This window comes from Pollachius pollachius, assembly GCF_949987615.1.
Source record: "Pollachius pollachius genome assembly, chromosome: 18".
Classification (NCBI taxonomy): Eukaryota; Metazoa; Chordata; class Actinopteri; order Gadiformes; family Gadidae; genus Pollachius; species Pollachius pollachius.
Genome location: NC_136951.1, coordinates 7,296,724 through 7,322,151, shown reverse-complemented (window position 1 = coordinate 7,322,151; position 25,428 = coordinate 7,296,724). Strand labels below are relative to the sequence as shown.

Here is a 25,428-nt window from a genome sequence, read left to right as displayed (position 1 = left end):
GCCTGCTTCAGAATGGCTGGCTATGAGCATTCACGAACCTGTCCTTATAACAACCCTAAACGTTTGTTTTCAGAAATGTGCAACTCACCGAATGGTTAGTGGTGTTTGTTGATATTCCACATAAAGTATCGTAGCGAAATACAATTTCTGTAGTGTTTTATTTGCCATTTTATAAATCCCATTGAAACGGACCGGAACCGGAAACGGAAAGGGGGCTGTTCATGTTTGGTTGTAGTCTTTTCGCTCGGTTCTCCGTATCAACAGTAGGGCTAGACCGAGCTGAAAGACTACAACCAGCCCCCCTTTCCGTTTCCGGTCAACGAGCAATGAGTCTTCCAACAGAAATCAATGGATTTACAAAATGCCAAATATAACACGACAGAAAGTGTATTTCACTACGTTACTTGATTTGGAACATCAACAAACACCTCTAACCACTCACTGAGCTGTACAATTCTGAAAACGTTTAGGGTTGTTTTAAGGACAGGTTCGTGAATGCTCATAGCCAGCCATTCTGAAGCAGGCAGGGGCGATTATAAATAAGCCAAATACCCGAGACAGAACCAATAGTCAAAATTTCGGTGTCAACCACTCTATTTCATCCTAGACAAACCAGAAAGGGGGCTCAATGTTCAAAATACCGGAATTGTCCTTTAAGCAACATTTAGAGTTCATTGAACTTTCTCATACAATACACAAGAAAAACCACAGGCAACTTCATGAGCATTGGTGAATGTGAAAGTATTACTATTGTCATTACTTGTATTTTACCCTGAGGTCTATTAGCCACACAGTGAATTCAGACACTTGTCATTCAGCTCTGGGATGCCTACAGATGGACTGGGAACTGGGAGGGTCAACCCATGTAACTATTGGTTAGGGGTCGAACAACAAAACCACACCTACGCCATCCTGCCACTATCTTCCATGGTCTGTCAACCATAACATTGTCCTATCAGGATCCATCTTAACAAGGCAGCCATCCCCACACACACTCACACACACTCACAGACCTACACAAATGCATGGAGATACACACACACACACACACACACACACACACACACACACACGCACAGATGGAGACACACACACATACATTTACCCAAACAGACACACACACACACACACACACACACACACACACACACACACATATGCATGAATGGAGACACACACATGCACACATTCACACACATGCATGGAGATAAGCACATAGACACACAGAGCAGCCAATGGGCCCAGACACCTTGGACTGTAACCCGACACAGTAGACATTAGAGTACAGCGAGCCGGTCTGTCTCAACCCTGGTTGCCCGACGTCTCATCGTAGCGGCGTGACGTGCGGGAGGTCAGGGGGGTAATGGTGAGGCAGCTCAGACTGAGCTCTCCCCTGGGCTCTGCGTATCCTGGTGGGATTTGCCCCCCCTTGTCACCGGCGAACAAACGGTAGACGTTTGATGCACTGTTCTGCTAATGTATCGGGGGGGCAGAGTGTGAGCTGCGAATCCAAGCACAAGTGCATCTCCGCCATCTCTGTGGTCTGTTACGTTGACAGCTAATGTGTTGTGCATTAATTTGTGTGTGTGTTCGTGTGTGTGGGTGTGTGTGTGTGTGTGTGTGTGTGTGTGTGTGTGAGTGCAGGGAGTTTGCCAAGGAGAGGGAGCGAGTGGAGAAGAGACAGGATTTCCTGAAGCTTAGGAGACAACAGCAGATAGAGAGAGAGCTGACTGGGTACCTGGAGTGGATCTGTAAAGCAGGTGTGTGAGGCAATCTGTCTATATGTCTGTCTTTCTATCGATTTCTGTCTGTCGGCCTGTCTCTCTCTCCTGCCCCTCTCTCTCTCTCTCTCTCTCTCTCTCTCTCTCTCTCTCTCTCTCTCTCTGGCGCTCTCTACCATGTCACGTCTTGTCCTCCTCCTGTAGAGGAGGTGCTCCTGGAGGAGGAGGATGAGAATGCGGAGGAGAAGTCCCCCCTGGATGGAGCGTGGTATAAAAGGAACCAGAACCTGCCAGGTACGCCCACCTGTAGACTCATCCAATCACAGCCAATCCTCATTTGAGGTGTACAGTAGGTTGCCTACTGGTGTGTAAAGACATAAGGCCTAACGTAATGTTCTTCATCCTGTCTGCTTTCCTTCTACTTCCTGTCTGTAGTCATGAAACGGGGAATGGTCAAAAAGGGTAAAAACGACCTCATGAATGCAGAGGATGGGGACGACCCCTACGCAGATATTTCATCTGTTGGTAAGACTTGTTTTGTCTGTCTATCTGCCTGTCTCTCTGCATGTCTGTTGGTCTGCCTGCCTCTCTTTCTGTCTACCTGCCAGACAGTCTGTCTGTCTGTCCGTCTATCTGTATGCATGTTTGTCTGTCTGTTGGCCTGCCAGCCTGTCTGTCTGTCTGCCAGTCTGTCTGTCTGCATGCGATGTTCACCTTGATATTTTAATCTGCTCATTGCGAGGATTGCCAAGTTGCCGATTGACAAGTTCTCAGATGTTTGCCAGAATATTTCAGTTATATAAAATCACATTGCGTTTCCTTTTCATCTGAAACCTCACGGTTCATCTTATTCCAAAAAGCTTTGATCCTGGAATAGGATCAACATTAGATGTCAACAATATCAATACGAAAACGAGCGTGTTTAATTAAAGATACTACTCGTGTCTTGATAGTATGAGCGTGTTTTTGTGTCTGAGTGTGAGTGTGACCAGTTGGTTATAATATGCAGACTTATCACCGCGGCGGCGTTAAACCACTGCGCTTTTAAATCACAAACACTCTAACTCACGCTTCAATAATCACCTACCTGCTGCCCGCCGCCTCACCTCAGACCCTGCTCAGGATGACATCCACTCTGTCCTCCTGGATCCAGGGGAGAACGCCTCCTATCTGACAGACACATTAGAATAGTCACCATAATGGCTCACGACCGATTCAAATGAATACCCTTTTTTAATCATTAATGGAGCTCACCATGCCCTACAGGGGAAGGCGTTAATTGCTTGGTCGGTTTGTTAGTTGGAGAGGAGTGCAGAGGTGCAAACGTAAGCCATTTTGTGGACTTCACGGCAAAACTAATTTCTGTCATTATCTCCCATTCGCTCACTTTCTAGTGGTCTTCTCGCCTTCTCCCCTCTACTCCTCTATTTAACTGATTTTTCTGTAAAGACGCATTTCACAATTCGCATCGTTGGATGACAAGTGCAGGGGTCACTCATAAGAATAATTATGGGTCTGTGTAATAATTATTTCTATGTACCAGGGCACATGGTCCGTGTTTAATGTGTGTCATATACATTAAATGAGCCAACCCATAATTAGTGTTATGAGCGACACCTGTGTGTGGACTATGATGACACCGCTGAGAAAGGGTGTATAGGGCTCATACATTGTCACCTCACACCACAAGACCGCCTCCATTCAGGAAGCAAAGGCGTATAGGAATGCTATTGGTAGTATTGGGTTTTGGTTATTTCGGAATAATTTGTGATTATGGGTGGACATTGCTAGCTTTTCAAATGCGAGACTTGGCAAAACAAGGTTTTGGTTAGCCTAATTTAAGGTTGATTTACCTTTATTATTTTGGACTGACATTTCCATCAGCAAATCGGCAGCAAAGAATCCCATGATGCACTCTGATCAATAGTGAACAGAAGAAACCAGAGAACCAGGGAGATGAGATCATTTGGTAACTAGAGAAGAGAGAGAGAGCCTGTGTCTGTCTGAATATGATGCTTCTACACCTCTCCCTCTCACCCTGGGCTGACCGTCCCCTCCCCCCCAGCGCCCCCCGGCTCCCCGTTCGGCCGGGCCAGTGTGAAGAGCAGCTCCCGGCTGGACGGCTCCGCCTACCTGCGGCGCAAGGAGAAGCGGACGCGCTTCTTCATCCGGCGCATGGTGAAGGCCCAGAGCTTCTACTGGTTGGTGCTGTGCCTGGTGGGCCTCAACACACTGTGTGTGGCCATCGTGCACTACGACCAGCCCGACTGGCTCACCAGGGCCCTCTGTGAGTCAGCCCCACCCCGCACCCACACACACACACACACACACACACACACACACACATATGTTTATTGTTTGCTTGCGTAGATATACATTTTCATACACACAGGCTCAGATGAATACATGTATAAACAGAGTGCACACACACACACACACACACACACACACACACACACACACACACACACACACACAATGATGACATATGCAGATAGCACCCACTATAGATAACATCAACAAGAGCGGGTTTTTTTAACATCATTCACCGTGACAACAGCGCGACTACAACCCTGTGAATGCCAACCATGCTGTCACTCTGTCTCCCTCCTCCTCCTCCCCCCCCCCCCCCCCACCACACACACACACACCAACCCACGCCGTCGTCTCCTCCTCCTCTTCCTCCTCCTCCTCGCGCTCCATCGCCATGGAAACGCAGACACGGCTGAGTTTGTGTTCCTGGGTCTGTTCCTGACGGAGATGTCCCTGAAGATGTACGGCCTAGGGGCCCGCAACTACTTCCACTCTTCCTTCAACTGCTTCGACTTCGGGGTAACGTTCCCGATCAGATCCCATTACGGTCAGAGAGGTTGGAGATGGATGGGTTGGAGGACCGCATGTCAGGGATTCTTGCGTTAAAGCCGCATTATGTGTGTGGGACGCGTTGTTCTATAGTAACAAAATGTCATACAAAAATATATGTAGTACAAAGAGTGAGTAAAAGACGTGTACTGCCCATTCAAAACGTCACATTCGACATAGCCAACCCACGGGCCCTCAGCAATACTACTGCCAAATGTTAAGTCTAAGAACAGACATAAATAAAAACACATATAGCTAATGTATACATACATACATACATACATACATACAAACAAACAAACAAACAAACAAACAAACAAACATATATAGATACATACAAACATACATACAAGCATACATATATAGATGCATCTGAACATACAATCATACAAACTTTTGAACATTCAAACAAACATACAGAGACTCCTTCCATTTAATTTAGAAGAAAGTTGTATGTATTACCTTACCTCCCATGCATGGTTGATATTTACCTCTTTCTGAAATCCTGCCATATTTTGTCTTCCATCATTCCTCTCAGCTCTGCCATCGTCTCTTTCTTCCTCCTCCTTCATCTCTCATCGTCTCATCTTCTCCTCTCTTCACTTACCTTAAAGTGTCAATGTGTAGGATTGAGCCCCCTCAACTGTGTGATGGGAGCTAGCGTAGCTCGGCTGGCTGGGGTTTGGGAGTGTCACTAGTGAGATTATTGTAAACAAAGGGAGAGGTAACGGCTGGCAAGCCTTTTTTGATATAGAACCCAACAGTTATAGGATGTGATTGTCTAGACAGCATTATTGAAATCACTATCGATCAGACCTTTTGAGTTTTTTTGAAGCTACAAGTTAGTTGGAACGTTACACATTGTGACATTAAACGTCTCAATGTATTCAAGTGCGATGTCTTGATGTCTTGCTTTAAATAACCACGGCTTACTTTGCTAAAACGTGTTTGTGAATGTGTGTGTGAGTTGGTGGTTGTTGACAAGGTAGAGTCATATCTTCAGTGTGTATGGAGTGATCAAAGTGTGTGTGTGTGTGTGTGTGTGTGTGTGTCTCTAGGTGATCGTTGGCAGCATCCTGGAGGTGATCTGGGATATGATCAAACCAGGAGCCTCCTTCGGCATCAGCGTCCTCCGAGCCCTGAGGCTGCTGCGCATATTCAAAGTCACCAAGTCAGTCAAGAGGCTCACACACACGCACGCACACACACACACACGCACACATGCACACACACAAATACATATTATATACACATGGGCCAGTGCAGGAACTGGGATTGCACCCGGTTCTCATGGATGGACAGCACACACACACACACACACACACACACACACACACACACACACACACACACACACACACACACACACACACCCACACACACACACACACAGACAATCACACACAGGCACACACACACACACACACACACACACACATAACCCATTTTGGGCAAGAAAAACAAACATTTAACTCTGTGTGTGTGTGTGTGTGTGTGTGTGTGTGTGTGTGTGTGTGTGTGTGTGACATCGTTCCCCCCTGGGAACTATTATGTGGACTTTTACGGGGGCCGTGGTGATTGATAATAATGTAATCCTGTTATTTGGGGGATTAGCAGTAATCCTGTGACACAGACAGGAACTGGCGGACAGACTTCCACACAGTGATTGTACTGGAAGAACAGTCTTCTCTCTGCCTCGTCATCCTCTCTTCCTTTGTCTGTCTTTCATCTGTTTCTCCCCCACTGTTCATGCCTATTCAGATCAATTGTTTTACAATAGGAGCACAACGTATCTTTGATAAAGAGTCAGTTACCAAAGTGTCAGTTACCATTTAACAAGCCATTTAAACTATGACACATCTGCAGTTATTGAATAACATTAAAATAAAATGACAATTAATTTATGAATGAGATTGTGTTATTCATCTAGTTTGAATAACATGTTTATAATCTATCACGATATAATGTTCAACAGAGTGGTCACACATCCTCAAAATGTGTCCTTTCTAGTTAAAATGCAAATTGTGCAAAATCAAACAAAAAAATTAATAAAACTATAAAATACCAATAAATCAATGAATTACTCCCTACTTCCCTCTCGGCGGCGGTGGGTGCTCCGCTGTGATTGGCTCAGTCAGACGGTTGCGTCCAAACCAAAGGCTTCCTGTGTGCGTCCTGCAGGTACTGGAACTCCCTGAGGAACCTGGTGGTGTCACTGCTCAACTCCATGAAGTCCATTATCAGCCTGCTCTTCCTCCTCTTTCTCTTCATCGTGGTCTTTGCCCTGCTGGGCATGCAGATCTTTGGAGGACAGTGAGTACGGCCTTTATATCGTGACCTTTGACCTTTCCCGACAGGATTTCTGTTGTCCTTCAGGATGTATTAAAGGATGAACTGATGGGGGCAGGGGGAAAGAGACGGGAACGCAGGGATGAACGGTTCAGAAACACACACGCACGCACAAACTCACGCGCACACACATATGCGCACCCTCATACAAACTCACCCAAGTACACATAGGAACCCACTCAGACAAATGTATGAATGAACATGCTCACACACTCACCCACACACACACAGACACACACATTGACATACACACATCTCCAAACACACACACACATACCCTTCTCACTGTAATCCTTTGCTCAGTGGCGTAGCGCTGACAGACCTGTTGACACAGCAGGGAACTAGAAACTAGCAGCTAGCATTAGCATTAGCAGCGGTAACCGTGGTGATGCTTTGATAGCACTCTCAGTGGGTGACCACCCTGCCTGTCAGTCAATAGAGCCCACCCCAGGACCCTTGGCTGCATTTAATCACAGCCCTGACACACACTAATGCATGCATGCACAAACGCACACACACCCTTTCACACACAGACCCGCGCACACACACTGTTCTGTCCATATTAAATCTGGGAGTGAGGGAGTCATACAAAAACATATACTTGTGGAAAACCATTTCATTTGCGAGCGTTCAGTGTTCTGTTTTGTGTTTTCACGGCTGTGAGCAGGAAGCAGCAGACATCAGAACGTATGGGGTAGCGTGGGGGCTTTTGTCTCAGAGAGGAACTTAATGACGTCCCCACAGATGCAGTGCGGGAGACAAGCATTTCCCATTCTCATCAGCTATTGTCTTGGTAAACAGTGCAGGAACACAGACACATGTGTGTGTGCAAAACGCAAACACACACAAATACAAACACACAGACACACACACACACACACACACACACAAACACACACACACACAAAGTGGGTAAAGAATGACTTTTGGAGAAAAGCATATCCAAGCACCAAAACATCTGAATATGTTCCTGTGCATTTTAATCCCAGACTAGACATTTAGCAGTGCGACCTGCGGACATTACACATTATGTAAGAAGACAATCTTATCAGGAACCCAGTGAATCATTTCAAACTTTGTGTGACTATTTTAATTTAGTTCAACATGCAGCTGTGGAATCGCTAAGAGAGGAATTGGCAGAGTGCGCACGTGAACACAGAACATAATTACAGTAAATGGAGAGGCGGAGCAGTGCCAATGAGGCCCCGAGGACCGAGTGGCTGCACCAGCACCAGTCTTTAGCCTAGCACTTGGCCGTCCTCGCCGACTATACTTGGTCCTCATTTTGTACCGACATTTGAAAAGTGTGTCAGCAAAAAGTGTGTGTGTGTGTGTGTGTGTGTGTGTGTGTGTGTGTGTGTGTGTGTGTGTGTGGCAGCTCCACAATCTACATGTGTGTAGCAAGTGTTCCTCATTGCCCTGATGCTAATGCTACAAACAAGCACGCACACATATGCACACACACAAATGCACAAACACTCTGAAGCACACAGACACACACAGACACACACGAGACAAACACGAACACAAGTTCTCCCCAGAGGGGAATCAGGAGTACATCGTTGCCATGGCAACGCCCTCTCTCCTCCTTTCACCCCCCTGACTCCCTGCCTGCTTCCTCCTCTTCTTCTTCCTCCTCCTCCTCTCATCCTCCTCCCCTCCGATCCTCAAAGCGGATTTTGATTTAAACAGCAGATGTGTCATAGTTTAAATGGCTTGTTTCATGTTGAGTGTTTAAAGTGATTCTGTATTCATCTCGGAGTCATTAGTGTGCTTATAACAAGTGCTTTCTTGGGAAATGAGAGGCAGGGATACAGTAGAAGTTCTAAGTATCAGGGTTTGTCATCAAGTTGCCACGACTAAAACAATGCGCAGCAGTCACTAATGGTAATGAGATTCTTTGGTTCCAGGAACACAAGTAGATGGAAAGAGTAATACGAGTAAAAAATGAAAAATGTGTCTGTGTGTGTGCATCCACAAGTGTGTGTGTGCGTGTTTGTGTAAATGTGTGTGTGTGTGTGTGTGTGTGCGTGTGTATGTGTGTGTGTGTGTGTGTGTGTGTGTGTGTGTGTGCGTGTGTGTGTGTGTGCGTATGTGTGTGTGGTTGTTTGCACATTGTGTGTATGTGTCTGTTTCTATGTTTAAGTGTGTGTGTGTGTGTGTGTGTGTGTGTGTGTGTGTGTATGCTTATGTTTTTGTTTGCACATTGTGTGTGTGTGTGCTGATAAGATGGACACCCCAGTGTGTGTGATAATTAGATGAGTCACAACCTGGTTATGTTGTCTCTCTGTTGTGTTCATTGTTTCTGCTGCAGCATGAAACACAACTCTGTTCACACAACTGTCCTCACACGGCTCTGTCCGTCTGGCCGCCGGTGTATTAATAGACAAGCGCTCATCACCTTTAGCGTAAAAGTCTTGTTATTCGTGTACAATCAGCATGTCGTATCTTTCCTTCTTTCTCTGTATCTCACACAGTATTCACAGACACGCGCAGACAGGAATGCTCATGCGGTTACACGCCGTCGAGCCCTTTGTAGAGATTGTCTACTGTCCCGTGTTGTTGCTTGGATACAAAACCAGCAGTCTTCCCCCAATGTGTGCAGAGCATTCATTTTTCATGTTTCATGAATATGTTTTGCTTTAGTCTGGGCTTTTGCACCTCGACTGAGAGGAAAAGTGGTTTGAACGAGAGGGGTTGTGAAACATAGCATAGGAGTGGAGGTGGGAATGAACCCGGGTCGCGACAAGTTGTACCCACCCCAAGTGTAGCCCACCACCGAACCACCCTGAATACTGTATCCATATTATCAATGAATGAATCACGTGTTATCTTATTTTAACCCCTTTTATGGACACACCACACTATACCTTTACCTGCTAAATTACAGACTGAACCATGACCAGTATATGATTCACATCTACCTCTGTATTCATCCAGTCTGTATGTTTAATCTGGGTACTAATCCAGTCTGGTCTCTATACCTCCCTGTAGGTTTAAGATGGGTACGAATCCACTCTGTTCTCTATACCTCCTGTAGGTTTAATCTGGTTACTAATCCAGTCTGTTCTCTATGCCTCCTGTAGGTTTAATCTGGTTAATAATCCAGTCTGATCTCTTCACCTCCTGTAGGTTTAATCTGGCTACTAATCCAGTCTGTTCTCTATGCCTCCTGTAGGTTTAATCTGGCTACTAATCCAGTCTGATCTCTTCACCTCCTGTAGGTTTAATCTGGCTACTAATCCAGTCTGTAGGTTTAATCTTGGTACTAATCCCGTCTGTTCTCTAAACCTCCCCCTAGGTTTAACTTTGAAGATGCAACGCCCACCACTAACTTTGACACCTTCCCAGCCGCTATCCTGACAGTCTTCCAGGTACAGAGAATCTACCTTTCTATTGTTTATATTTTGCTATATTTCCTTTCGATTTTCTTTCTGCTTATATCTTTGTTTTTTCACCTATTTCTGCTATCGCCCTGTGTTTTCACTTAATTTGTTTCTTTATCTGACAAACCTTGACTCTCTCTCTCTCTCTCTCTCTCTCTCTCTCTCTCTCTTCCCCTTTCTCTCACTCTATCTATTTATACATATATATAAAAATCATCTCCCTATCTCCCATCACATCTGTGGCATGCAACTACTAAACAAATGAGACAGAATGGCTTCCAGGGAAAATTAGGGAATAGCATTGGCTGTCTTTTAACTAATTAGTCTGAATAACTCTTCTGTCCCTGAACAAGAAGGCTGATCATCTACCAATTAAAATCCTAACCCCAAACTCACAACCCTCCAATTAAAGCACAGGAATGTCATACAGCCCATTCCAGAACCTGCTAATGTCATCTCTCAGCCAATCACATCTGGGCCTCTCACCCCTGCAGATCCTTACCGGCGAGGACTGGAATGCAGTGATGTATCATGGGATTGAGTCCCAGGGGGGCGTGCGTCGCGGAATGTTCTCCTCCGTCTACTTCATCGTGCTCACGCTCTTCGGAAACTGTATCCTCTTTGTCGACCCAGAAGTCGGCCATAACTGTTTTTGTTGTAATTGCAGTCGGAAAGAAGAAAGTAGAACAATGTTTAAACTCCCTCTGAGAATTCTCACTCTGATTGTTTGCATGTATGATTATCATATGCGCATACTAATCAACCATTACAATTATAACAAACAAATACTGCTTTATGTATGATCATTTTGCTCAAACTATCATATATGATCAACTAAGTTACTCGATACAACTCAGTCTTCGCACGTTTGAAGTACTATCACTAAACTGGTGTTGTGTTTTCTGAGTCCCTGGCTCCTCAGACACCCTGCTGAATGTCTTCTTGGCCATCGCTGTGGATAACCTGGCCAACGCACAGGAGCTAACCAAGGTAGGCCTCGCCAAGCAGACCACGATGCTCCGTGTCGGAGTGGACTACGCTATTCATTCACTACCCCAATTATAGACTGCTGTCCAACACAGCCACCAGGGCCCATGAGATTATTGCATTATGGTGATGTATGTGTCCGCGCTCTGCACCAGAGAGCCTCTCACAATGTGATAAAGTGGAATTACTTTGTGGTTACATGAATAATGGCAGCATCTGTAAAGCACACTTCATTATGCGGTTTGTATCAGAAATGTGTGCATATTCATTAACTATGATGTATCAGTTTTTCCATTGATTCATAAACATTTGATCAAACGTAATTTTGACAGATTAGCCTGGCTAAATGTCCATACATACAACGTTCAAATTCTTTGATGATCACAGTAAATTTGGTCACGCCCAGAGTTTACCTTTCCCTTTTATGGCATAAGGGCAGTGCATGTGTAATACTTGGCCTAACTATGAGTTTTAAGCCATTCCTTCCTTTCCTACCACCTGTGTGAATTGGCCATGTACATCGTTCCCATTGGCCAGGACGAGGAGGAGCAGGAGCAAGCAGCCAATAAGAAGCTTGCTCTGCAGAAGGCCATGGAGGTGAAGGAAGTCAGTCCCATGTCTGCCGCCAACATCTCCATCGCCGCGTGAGTCAACGTTTCTTGAATTTTAACTGATCATTTTAGCTGATCAATGATCAGATCTAAGATCATCATTCAATTGTTTCATCATTTAAATAAAGTATAATTTGAATTAATTTAGTTCAAACTGATCATTTAGTTAAGTTAAAAATATATTGTTTTGTTTAGTTTAGTATTTATAATTAGTTTAGTTCTACTGATCATTGTTAGGTTAGGTTAGGTTATAAGTTAGGTTATAATAATAATTTTAATAATTTTACAATCATTTTGTTTTGTGGAACGTTTTGTTTGGCTGGTCATCCGATCATTTATTTTTTTATAAATTATCATTACGTTGAAAATTAAAATTTATCTTATTTTGGTTGAAACTGATCATTAATTGTAGTATGTTTGGTTTGAACTGATCATTTATTGTAGGATAACTAATCATTACGTTTAGCTTAAACTAATCATTAAGTTGGGGTTAACTGATCTTGGCATTAGTTCTTCTGATCTATAAGTATGTGTGACCTCAGATCCTAAACTGTTCCTAATGCGCTGTTCGTTCTTCTCCTTCCACATCATGGAGAACAGATTGTTTTGCATTCTGTCAATCTACGAGAGCATAGATGCGCTTGTGTTCCTCTGAACGGAGCCGACCCTTTTAAACAAGGTCACTTGTGTCCTAAAGGTTTCACAATGAACATGAGTGTGTGTATATGTGCAGGTATAGGTGTGAACAGGTGACAGACCTCATCTTGTGTTATGCCCCTTTTTGTTACCCTCAGAGCAAAATTCTGTTTGCTTGTTTGTTCCGATTATATGTTCCATTTCTATTTGTTGTTTGCGATCTTCGGTTGTTTGTTTGTAATCGTGTTTCGGTTTGTTTGTCGTTTGTCTGCATTTGATTAGGATCGCAGACATTTGATGTGTCTTCTAGCTCTGTCCTCTGCGCCAACAATCAGGATTTGATGAATTTATGAGATAATTGACATAAACATTCCTCATCTATTCAGTCATAATAATCTGTTATTACATTATAGTAATAGATGCTAGCTGAGAATCCTTGCTGTTTGACCAGTGGGAGCTGGTGTAAGACAGTCTTTCAAATAAGCTCCTTCAAGTCCCTTCTTCTTTTATCGGTTGCTTGAAGAAATTCTCACTGTGCTAATTTGTGCTAATTAAAGATTAATCATACTGTGGTAGCATACCAAGCCCTTCTTGAGGCTTTAGCACTATGCTTGATTGAGTCAATGGATAAGAATACTCTTTTTCAAAAAGACACATTGATTAAAAAAAAAAGATTTGTGGCCACTTCGCCACCTCCCAATTTTACCGACATACTGTGATGTGTAATTAATAAGCCAACCCACAAACTTGAAGCTATTATCTCAAATTTCTTCCCCGCCTAGTCTTTTTAAATTTGCTATCAGGAAACAAAGTCCTTCTAAACCAAAGTGTTTGTAATGCAATTGTAAACCAGCAGCTTTGTAAACCCCTTATAACCTAAGGTCTTGTAAAGCCCAGGTAAACCAGAGGTCTTTCAAATCACTGGTAAACCTCAAAGGCCCTGTAAACCGCTTGAAAATGTATGACCTTGTAAAGTACTTGTAAGCCGTGTAAAGCCAAGGCCTTGTAAACTACTTGTAAACCAGAAGTCTTGTAAACCACTTGTAATCCAGAGGTCTTGTAAATCCTTTGCATCCAGAGGTGTTGTAAACCACTTGTAAGCCGCTGGTCTTGTAAACCACTTGTAAAGCAGGCATCTTGTAAACCACTTGTAAACTTGAGGGCTTGTAAACCACTTGTAAATCAGGAATCCAGTAAACCACTTGTAAACCAAGGATCTTGGAAACCACTGTACAATTTAGGTCCCTGTACCTCAATCCATCCCTTAATGTTATAAATCCATCATTTAGTCAAAGTGGTCGGGTTACCAGACGGTCAGCCCAACCACTCGCTCCTTACCCATGTGTCTGTATTTTACTTTATTGATGTGTTGTGTTTGCTGTTGTTTTTTTTGTTCCGCATGTACAGTTTTGTAAAGCAAAATCGAGACGTGATCTCTCGCAGGTCCTCCATCATCAGCGTACAATCACCGTGAGTTACAACTCTTACTGTTATGATACGCCTCCTCACTCCTCCTCTCCTCCTCCTCCTTCCCGTTCTTCTTCCTGCCTGCCTGCAGACTCCCTTCCTCCCTCCCTCTTCTTCTCTCACTCTCAGTCTCTCTCTCTTTCTCTCTCTCTTTCAGTCTGTCTCTCTCTCGCTCGCTCTCCCTGCTTTCCATTTACTTGGCCCTTCTGGTGATACAACTGCACACCGTCATGTTATCAAAAGCAACCTATTTTGATGTACCACAATGCAAGTAAGATTTCATTCAATACACACATTCTCTCTCTCTCTCTCTCTCTCTCTCTCTCTCTCTCTCTCTCTCTCTCTCTCCCCCCTCTCTCTTGCTCTCCCTTCTTCCCGTTTACTCTTGGCCCTCCCTTGCTTCCTGACTTGCCCCCGTCCTCGTAAGCACAGAATCTCTTCCTCCTGTACGGTGTAGAGCCGTGCCTGCCCACCCTCCCCCTGACCCCACTGACCCCCGGCTTGTCGTGACCACTCAGTGGTCTGCTTGTTGCCTGGAACTCTCTTCTAAATCCCCTCCTTATTAACCCCTTCAGCCTCCACAGATCTCCTTGTGCGCTGTGTTATCTCAATGCTATTAAGCCAGTGTGAGGTTGAGATTCAGTGGCAGAGTGGACTTGGACGGATGGGTCAGGGAAAATGGCTTTTGCAAATTGCAATACAGAAGAAGGGACAGGATAGATTCCATTCACAGATAGAAAAGGATACAATTGTGTGTGTATGCGTGTGTGTGTGTGTGTGTGTGTGTGTGTGTGTGTGTGTGTCTTTTTGTGTATCTATACTTTGTGTCTTTGTATGTGTAGCCTCCGTTCTAATGGCATACTAAATACATTTGGTCTCATCCGTACGTGAATGTGTTCAACGTTACCTGTCTGTTTCTTTCATTTGGTCTGTCTTGTCTGACTGTCTGTCCTGTGGTCCTCTCTGTGTTTCTGTCCGTCTGTTTTAGGACATATATTATCTACTCCCCCGAAAGAAGAATCTACAGGTGCCTGGAAGAGACAAACTAAACTAACCCCATTGTCTGCCATGTAAATAAAACATACTGAGCAGAGAGACAGTATGCAGTCCATCGTACATCTTCAGCCAAAGAAACATGCAGTCATACACACTCTCTTCAGACCAAATCTCTCTTCTGTGTCAAACAGCAGCCCTGGGTGCACCATGGGTCTCTACACCAGTGCTTAGATTTATGGTTCTGTGGGTGGGTTCTGAGTCGTAGTCTGCCTAAATTCCCAAAAATGCAGTGACATCTGGAGATCTTTATAAAATGAAGATGCTGTGTCGTAGCTTTGTGTGAGTTCTCCTAAGCTAGTTTATCATGAGTGACTCAGGGAATGCTATCTTTTTAGCAGAAAACAGCAAGGAGATGTAGAGACCCCACGGCGTGGCTACGGGGGGCTACGCTACACACAAGTATAATTTGGCCTTTAGGAATAGCTTGTGAGGGATGAAAAATAAATATGTATGTTTGGATATTTTTACGACATCTGCCTGTACAACACAGCGGGTCACATGGAAAGACTCACTCACTAAAACTGCATCTCCACCATCTTAAGAATATAATTGACTGTAGAATACAAGAGTGATGATTCCTTAAAAACTTCTTTTAGTTCTGCTAGGCAATCATCCCCATCATCACATAACCCATTGCTTTTTTAAATGAAAACATTAATATTGCGTGTTATTTCGAATTTCAAAGGTAAGTATTTATTTTTAATTGCATTATATTTGCACCCGCACTCTAAACTAACAGCTGATCTCTTTGAGGCTGTAGATATAAAATGGACTCCAACCGCCACCTGGTTATTTCTTTAATATCCTTGCCTCCCTGAACACAAACTAAATATTCAGTATTTGAGGCATTACACAGTGTACCATCAAAGAAAACAAACTGCATGGTATACAGGGAGGGTTTACCATGTTTAATATGTGCAGCTTCATCTTATCATACAGAGCTTTGTTGGGCTGTTTGTGGATCAAGGATGAGGCACTAGACAAGGATATATCAGTACAAGGAACTAGTATTAGTTCTTTGGGCCTGCTTTTGAAAAACGGTGAAACAATGTAATATGAATACTAATCCTCACTTTTTGTCTTCATCTTGAATGTTCCCGCTACTATGTTCCCCTGTCTTGTCCTCACGTCCTCTTCCTTTTGTACTTTATCTTTCTATTTCCTGTCCTGTCTGGTCATCACTTCCTCTTCCTGTCGTACGTTGTCTTTCTACTTCCTGTCCTGTCTTGTCCTCACTTCCTCTTCCTGTCGGGCATTGTCTCCCCACATCCTGTCTTGTCCTCACTTCCTCTTCCTGTCGGGGATGTTGTGTCTCTCCACTTCCTGTCCCCCCGCTGCGAAGTAAGGAGCAGCACCGCGCGGCGCGCTCCATGTCTGTGTGGGAGCAGCGGACCAATCAGCTGCGGCGGCACAACGTGCGCGCCAGCAACGAGGCGCTCTTCAATGAGCTGGACCCCGAGGAGCGGCTCCGCCACACCGCCGCGCTGCACCTCAACCGCCCCGACGGCCACTCGCACCTGGACCGGCCGCTCGTCGTCGAGGGCAATAACGGCGGTGGTAATGGCGCCGGGGGAGGTGGCGGCGGCGGCGGCGGCGGCGGCGGCGACCCGAACCAAAGCCGACAGCCGTCCCCAAGGACGCCCGACGGAAACGGCAAGAAGGAGGCGACGACGGCGGCGGAGGAGGAGGCACGCTCCAGGAAACACCCACACCGCCACCACGAGCGGAACGGGGACGGCGGCGGGAGAGAGGGGCGGGGGGAGCGGCGGCACCACCGCCACCACCGCCAGGGGGGGTCGGCGGAGGAGGTGTTCACCCCCAGCGACCTGCCCGGACTGGGCGGAGGAGGGGGGGAGCGGGAGCCGCCTCACCACCACCACCACCACCACCACGCCCACCGCACAGCCCGGGAGGGCAACGGGGCTCTGGCCAACGGGGGGCGGGGGCCCAGGGAGGGAGGAGGAGGGGGGGAGAGGAAGGGCCGCTGCTCTCGTATGCTCCGAGCTCAGTCCACGATGGACGTAGACGAGTGGAGGCAGAACGGAGCCAAGACACACAGGTGAGACCGCATGTCCTCCACCTGCTTCCTGTCTGATAAACAGAACAGGCCTCTTATTACAGGGATGTAGAGAGCAAATGCATATTAACCCTTGTTGACCTTCTTGATCTAGGACTGTTTTCTTAGTTTACCCTGCTCTCCATCATGTGTATTGAATATGCAACTTTTAAGACTGCAGTGTGGCTCCCAAACATTTCGTTGCACGTTTGACATGAATAATTATTTAATATATTAAACCATGTTGTTATTGCACAGCATGCGACAACTGTAAACACAAGGAATCAGGTTAACTCCTGAATCCCCTGATACATGTTTACTCACCATACACTAGACATACATATAACACCACGGCCTTCCCCCATCCGCGGTCAACCCTCCCTCCTCCTCACCAACACCGTCCGTCCGTCCGTCCGTTCCCAGGGAGCGTCCCGCCGACCCGGGCCAGGACAGCTCGGCCTCCAGCCCCAGCCAGCTGCTGGGCAGCGAGCTGAGTTTGGACGAGAAGCAGGAGGACGCCGACAACCTGAAGAACTCCACCCGGGCCAGCCAGGCCGGACTCAACAGCAACGCTGTGCACATCCCCGTCACCATCACGGCCCCGGGGCCCGGGGAGACCACCATCATACCCAGTGAGGAGGGCGGCCTGCTCGGGCTTTGTTTACACCGTAGTCCTTTGTGCCTGGTGTATCGTCTTGTATTTTCAGTGGTTGCCTTATGCTTTTATTTGCCTAATTGAGCACTTGTTTAGAGAGGGCCTCTTTGAATACAGATTTGTACTGTTGTATCGTATTGCACCAGTTGGTTTGCAACTGCTGGGTTTATGGGGCCACTGGTTGTTTAGGTTTGTGGGGTAATTTAATAGGGCCTAGATAAGTTAACAACAGCTTGAGCCAGGGGTCAGTGACTAAACAAATGAACCGTGAATCGGCCTCATCAGGCATAGGAGCTATAAAGTCACTGGAGCTACAAGTTATCCATCTATATATATCGCTCTCACTCTCTCACTCTCTCTCGCTCTTGCTCTCTTCCTCTCTCTCCCTCTCCAGTGAACAACATAGAGTGTGAAGGTTTCTCGTTCTCATCGGAAAAGAAGGATCTGGAGGAGCAGGAAGCCAACGGGCCCAAGGGCATCCTGCCCTACAGCTCCATGTTTATCTTTGGACAGACCAACCCGTAGGACCCTCCTCCAAGCACCCAGCGCTTTTGCAACTACAACCACATGGAGATTTCACGTTCAAAACTGTGTTCGTACATACATGCATGTTTGTGTCTGTGATTGTGTGTTTTGCAGGATCCGACGTCTCTGCCACTATGTAGTGAACCTGCGGTACTTTGAGATGTGCATCTTGTTGGTCATCACGATGAGTAGCATCGCCTTGGCTGCTGAGGATCCTGTGCAGGCTAACGCGCCACGCAACAATGTGAGTAGCAGCTAGCGCACCGTGTGTCGATGTGAGTTCAGGCTAACCCACAGCGTAGCTAGGTGAGTACTAGCTGATGGAGCTTACCACAACGTGAGTACTAGCCGAACAATATGAGTACAATGCAACGTGCAACATTGTTTGTACATGCTTACATTCATGCATGTGAGTGCGAGCTAATGTCAATGCACCACACAACAATGTGAGTACTAGTAGATGTACTACGCACAAACGTTAGAACTAGCTAATGCACCAGAAGTAACAATGTGAGACTAAGGGAACACACCACAAAAAAGAAACCAATGATTTTTTTCTTGCAGGTTCTCAAATACCTGGATTATGTTTTTACTGGAGTCTTTACGTTTGAGATGGTGATTAAGGTGAGAGCACTTTGATAATAATTTGTTACACCTTAGATCACTGTAATCTCTAAGCACAGAATCACAGTTTACTGGTAAAGACTGCCTTTCACCGGGGATGGAAGTCCAAATTGTCGTGGTGGAGGTAGTGAGTACAAGATGTGGTAAAAAAAGGTTGTCGTGTGGTGTCATGGTCTCCTTGTGTCCCTCCAGATGATCGACCTGGGACTTCTCCTTCACCCGGGAGCCTACTTCAGGGACCTCTGGAACATCCTGGACTTCATCGTGGTCAGCGGAGCGCTGGTCGCATTCGCCTGCTCGTAAGTCTATCCTCCACCTGGAACGTTCCTTTAACTGGAATGATAGTTCAGCAGAAACACTTAAACTGTAACAATACGCCAACTGTAATGATAGTTCAGCGTAAACAACGCTTAAACTGTAACAATACTCCAACTGTAATGATAGTTCAGCGGAAACAACGCTTAAACTGTTACAATACTCCAACTGTAATGATAGTTCAGCGTAAACAACGCTTAAACTGTAACAATACTCCATATGTAATAATGGTTCAGCTGAAACAACATGTAAATTGTAACAATACTCCAACTGTAATGATCGTTCAGCTGAAACAACACTTAAACTGTAACAATAATCCAACTGTAATAATAACTCAGTGTTAACAATACTTAAACTGTAACAATACTCCAATTGCTATGATAGTTCAGCTGAAGCAATATCTCAGCTGTAAAATGTCTTGTACAACAACAACAATACCTCTATCATATCTCAAGATAAGTTATGTATTATCGCTAGATATGCAAAAGAAAAGGAATTAGTGAGGGAGAGTCTTGAGTCTTTGCGTTTGCAACTGGACAAGCAAATATCGTCTGACATTTTTCTTCACTGTGCGGCTGAATAAAAATTCAGTTCAGATGACGTTTCTCACCTCTGTTGAGGTGCTTCTTAACACTGCCACCTTCTCTTTCTCGGCTTATATCCTGGTTACATGGATGCAATGAATGATTAGTATTGTTAGTGTTCTTTGCCCTGCCTCTCTCTCTCTCTCTCTCTCTCTCTCTCTCTCTCTCTCTCTCTCTCTCTCTCTCTCTCTCTCTCTCTCTCTCTCTCTCTCTCTGTATTTGTTACCCTTGTGCTGTGACTTTTTCAACTGTTTAAAAGTGCAGCACAGCCTTCTCTGGGCTAACTGTAGACTGTGCTGCTGCTCTGTCGCTTGATCTGCTGCTGAATCTCTCTTGTCTCTCCTCCTCTGTCTGTGTCTCTGTCTGTGTCTCTCTCTCTCTCTCTCTCTCTCTCTCTCTCTCTCTCTCTCTCTCTCTCTCTCTCTCTCTCTCCCTTTCTCTCTATGTATGTGTGTGTGTGTGTCGCTCCCCCTCCCTCTGTCTCTCTGTGTCTCTGTCGTTCTCTTGGACCTGCTGTCAGGAGCCTAATGGGGTAATTCCTTCTGTCGGTGGCTGTCTCTCTCTCTTTCTCCTTCTCTCTCTCTTCCTCTGTCAGCTTGCGGTTTGTTCATCCATCATATCCCTCAAAGGGAGGGGTTGTATCTGCAGTCACTCTCCATCACATTCATTCATTCTTTACAATTTGAAGTATATTTGATGTCTGCATTTGTTATAATCATAAAAAACAGATGCCTGTTTGATATTTCATCTGTTTGTTTACTCCCCTATTGCATGTGTGACATTGTTTGTGTCAAACATAACAGCCATATCTTGAGGACACACCAAGTAGAGATTAAAACATGAACTTCATCCCTCATGAGGAGAATGTGCGTCTTTCCATTTGTCTATCTATCCAGCCACGTTTGAAATGCATACTAGACAAGCATGTTCTAATTATGATGGCATGATGTTGATAATAACGTCATGATGAGGATAATATCATCATGAGGATGATAATGATGTCATGATTACAATAATGAGGTCATGACCTCAAGATATCACGATGTTGATATTGATTGCATGATGCTGATAATGATATCACCATGTTAATAATTATGGCGTGATGTTCATAATGACATCACAGTTACGACAATAATGTCATGATGGTGACACTGAGTTCACGACATGCTTAATTATGTCCTAATGATATCACCATGTTGATAATGATGGCATGATGCAAATAATGAGGTCTCCATGTTGTAAATGATGGCATGAAGTTGACAATGACATGGTGACGATATTGATATCATTATGTCCATAATAACTTCCTCCATATTGATTGAATAATGATGTTGATAATGGTGCAATTAAGAACTGATACTTACATTCTGCTGGAATAGACTTCAAATTTCAGTATCTCGTAAAATTATTATATTGTACTTTCACCGGTGATATTTTTCGTTTCAATGTTATTTTCTCAATGTTACATTGTTTAATATGCTTAATATAATTTATATAATATCTTAATTCAAACATTAATTCTAAGTTGCTTTTCTTTCACTTTCTGTGCTTCATTTCTATGTGTATATATATGTTTTTATGTTTGTTTGTTTGTTTCTGTGTGAATGTGTGTGTCTGGATGGTGTGTTGTATGTGTCTGTGTGTATATACCTGTATGTGTGTGTCTGTGTGTGTGTGTGTGTGTGTGTGTGTGTGTGTGTGTTCATCATTGTTTTCCTTCAGATCGCAACAGAGTATGTCCAGGTGGGAACTGTCCCTCTCTACTCTCTACCTCTTCCCCCCAGAATACAGAAGTGACCGGTGTTTCCCCTAAAAATTACCCTTTGACCCATTGACCTTTGACCACATCCTTTAGCATCTGGTTTGCCCAGCCCTCTTTTCCCATGCTACCCTCTTACTAACTGAACCCAAGTGGCCCAGGAGAGAATGTCTTAATGCCCAGACCCCATAGCTTTCAGAACACAGTCCAGTCCAGGACAACACAGTATGGACTCAAACATTACATACACTTACATTCTTGTTTTTATAACAAGCCAACTAAAACTACCGGTAGTATACAATTGTATTTTTATTACAATCCAAATCTTTCTCTTACCTGATTGGTATTCTGATTGGTATATTGATATTTATTTTATATTTCTCGCTATTTATTTAAATCTAATTGAGATTATACAGAATCCAGACTGAATTCACAGACATGTCTTTGAGGACAAGGAAGGGGAATCTTGCTCAAGGATGCTGACAGGTAGAGATAGTGATATTGGAGATCGAACCCAGAACCATCAGGCTGGGCACGTCCTATTGCCACTGCCCTAGGCTTCCTCCCACTCTCAGTCTCAGAACTGTGTTTAGAATCGTATAAAACTTCTTTTTTTTTTTACCAATGCAGTGTATTATTCATCTCGACCAGGGCGCTCTCGGAGAGTACTTTCTGTAATCTCAATGTCTATCCTGGTTAAAATAGCGCTAATATTCCAAGTGAGAGGGTATACAGAGGAGGCTCGCCAGAAGCAGATCTCTGATGTATCACAGAGCCCCATGTGTTCTGTGTAGCCTTGGGATCAACCATCAGGCTGTCTCCTCTGTCACCCTCACGTCTGATTGGCTGTCACAGCGGCCCCCATCAGTAACATGGAAGCGCTATTGGCTGTAGAAGGGGGTCGCTGCAGTAGTTGTCGCGGTCACGGCAACCGGGGAGAGTGACCTGACTGCATCTGCCCCGCAAATCAGTTTGGACACGTGTTGGCTTAATGTGAATGCACAGATACACACTCATGTGTACACACTCAGATTCACACACATATACATATATAAATACATCTTGGCCCGGGGCTCTTCTGAAAGCTATTAGGGGCCCATTACGGCCCCTGTATATCGGGGGCCTGGAGAGTCAACTGCATGTTAAAGGGCACTCAGGTCATCAGAGCATGCAGGGCTGCATGCCATTTATGAAAAGGAAGCTCAGGCTTTTCTCATCGAACGGGAGAAGACTGCCTTGTCCGTACGGAACCATGCTTCAACTTTTTAAACGCAACAAGAAGATATTGATAATTTATTTCATAATCCATTAACAGTGAATGTTACTTGACATCGTCCCTTTATCAAATCAAATCTCTGAACGTTTACAGTCAATTTATGTATGCCGTTAAACACAATCAATGATTTGTTCATCAGCGGACCCTCACTAAATATCCCTTCCCCTCAAGAGTCCATATCTGCAGTGTTTTTTAGCCGGTGATTTAGAGGTTGTTGGTTGGAATCTGAATGAATACACGTAGTCCACTACTTTGCATTCACTGGGTTTAGAGGAAGGAGCCAGCCTATTATATGCACTCATATAAGGAGTCAACTCGCTGTACAATTTGCTACCCCGGGTCCACTCTACTAAATGAACTCCCCTTAATGCAAATACATAAGGCATATTCACAAAATGAGACGGCTGAAAACAACACCTCTATATACTTTATTTTTCACACACGATTAAAGCGAGATACAGAGATTTGCAAATGTAAATGTAGCATTTCATTATTTCTCTTGACAGCTGTATGGCAAAGTCACCTGCATCCAAAGATGTCACACCATCCGCTAGTGAATAAATAGCTGCGATGTGATTGGTCCAATAATGAAGCATCTGAGAGTCAGAACGCCCTTGGGCAATGTCACTTCTCACTGTGGTGATGGAACCGACATATACTCAAACACTTATATATTCACACTTACTATATTATATATTATACCCCGTCCCCTTCTTCACACTCACATACATAGGCAATCACAAATGCATGAACAGACACACACACGTGACCACAGACACACACACATGCATGAACACACACGCACTCTCCACTCTCCTGAGCCATTACAACACTTACTTTAGTGAATAGAGTGATTGACAGCAGTGGTTCCGACGAAGCACCTGCTTCCTGCTTCCTGTTTCAGGCCATGTCCCTTTATATGTCCCTGTAAAGATCAGGCCACTGCTTCCCACCCTGACCCTCCCTGTTCTCCCACAGAGGGACTAAGGGTAAGGACATCAACACCATCAAGTCCCTGAGGGTCCTCCGAGTGCTGCGGCCCCTCAAAACCATCAAGAGGCTGCCTAAGCTCAAGGTAGGGGCGGCTGAACACACTCCCCCTGGGACTCAGAGGTTGGTTCTTTCTCTCTCCGGATCTGACTTTCGCTCTCTGCCTGTCTCTGTCTCTCACTCCCGCTCGCTCGCTCACCTGCTCTCTCTCTCTCTCTCTCTCTCTCTCTCACACACTCTCCCTCTCTCTCTCTCTCTCTCTCTCTCTCTCTCTCTTTCAATTTGACTAACACAGTTAAAATTTTTATATTTTCCTTTCCCAAAAAAGACGGTTAAGATGTATGTGGCCCCCGGTGCCAAGCCTTACCTTACAGCCAGCTTGACTTTTATGTGTTCAACATAAAAACTTTGCTTCATGCCAAAAGCATTTGATAACTTAGACCGAGCTGCTCCGTGTTTTATGACGTACTGTATATCAATTAAATGGTCAACGTCAGTGCCGTCAGTGCCAACGTCACTGTGAGTGTGTGACATGAACTTTTTTTATAAAGATTGATTCATTCACAATATTAGATCAGACATATAAGCAGGGGTGCGCATAATTCTTTTTGTGAGTTATACAGGTGAGTACCAGGAGATGGTCTGTGGTATTCACTCTGCATGTAGCTATGTTTTAATAACATTCTGATGTTATAAAACGTACCCAGTGTGCTTATCATTCGTTTCGAGCCACGGCACATCATGGAGCCACTTTTCGTAAAAAAACTATTTTCTTCTGCTCCGGCTCCGTTTGCCTTTTCTTTGCAGGTGGCGAAACGTCAGTTTTAACGGTAGTTTTTTTTTGATGACCGTTACGCATCTCTGATTATAGGATTTTGATTCCTGGTATCGTGCATAAGGAACGATGCGACTACAATTAAAAAGCTCTGCAATCCAAACGGCCAATGTCCGTCCAACTGTTTTGAATCCTGCTTAACGATGGAGATCCACTCACCTGATAAAGCATAAATCACGATTAAGTAGATGTGGCGTTTGATCCACTAATCTCATATGATGACATCAAAGAGCATCCATCCATCATAATAGAAAGCCCTCACAGACCCTGCTGCCTCTCTCCTGATAAATAATCAATATAAATGCAAATGGACGCTCAATCACCAAGCCCTGAGCACACCTGCATAGTGGTCCACCAATGGCAAGCCCTTCAGACAAAGCCCTCCACTCAACCAGCTGATGTATGAGAAGAGGAGGATCAGACCAAAGTAATGGATCTGACGGAACGGGGTCATTGAGATGGACCAAGGATGGCAGTTGGAAGTCAAACATTCTCAGATCCTTGATTGGACCCAGGCAATTTATGTTGTATAAGTTGGTTAATCAGATCAAAGTAATGGATCTGACAGAATCTATGGAATGACATAGGGTTATGCCGATTGAGATGAACCTAGGATGACAGTTGGAAATCAAAGTCTCCCCGATGCTTGACTAAACCAAGGCGATTGACGTATGACAATCAGGATGATGAGACTAAAGTAATGAATGGGGCCCAATAGACCGAATAACTTGGGA

At 44.7% G+C, this 25,428-nt stretch overlaps 1 protein-coding gene across 1 annotated transcript in view; it reads left to right on the top strand.

Moving 5' to 3' along the window:
- cacna1bb (calcium channel, voltage-dependent, N type, alpha 1B subunit, b) overlaps window positions 1–25,428 on the top strand; it is a 126,743-nt gene that overhangs the window by 62,847 nt on the left and 38,468 nt on the right. Inside the window, exons 10-30 of the mRNA XM_079755900.1 lie at window positions 1,645–1,760; window positions 1,926–2,015; window positions 2,157–2,246; window positions 3,787–4,008; window positions 4,441–4,553; window positions 5,642–5,754; window positions 6,765–6,896; window positions 10,234–10,306; window positions 10,813–10,930; window positions 11,241–11,308; window positions 11,843–11,949; window positions 13,960–14,022; window positions 15,008–15,046; window positions 16,418–16,815; window positions 16,981–17,134; window positions 17,555–17,763; window positions 18,181–18,307; window positions 18,426–18,555; window positions 18,876–18,935; window positions 19,128–19,234; window positions 23,848–23,944. Coding sequence (XP_079612026.1) covers window positions 1,645–1,760; window positions 1,926–2,015; window positions 2,157–2,246; window positions 3,787–4,008; window positions 4,441–4,553; window positions 5,642–5,754; window positions 6,765–6,896; window positions 10,234–10,306; window positions 10,813–10,930; window positions 11,241–11,308; window positions 11,843–11,949; window positions 13,960–14,022; window positions 15,008–15,046; window positions 16,418–16,815; window positions 16,981–17,134; window positions 17,555–17,763; window positions 18,181–18,307; window positions 18,426–18,555; window positions 18,876–18,935; window positions 19,128–19,234; window positions 23,848–23,944 — 2,626 coding nt within the window. The remainder of the gene's footprint in view (window positions 1–1,644; window positions 1,761–1,925; window positions 2,016–2,156; window positions 2,247–3,786; window positions 4,009–4,440; window positions 4,554–5,641; window positions 5,755–6,764; window positions 6,897–10,233; window positions 10,307–10,812; window positions 10,931–11,240; window positions 11,309–11,842; window positions 11,950–13,959; window positions 14,023–15,007; window positions 15,047–16,417; window positions 16,816–16,980; window positions 17,135–17,554; window positions 17,764–18,180; window positions 18,308–18,425; window positions 18,556–18,875; window positions 18,936–19,127; window positions 19,235–23,847; window positions 23,945–25,428) is intronic.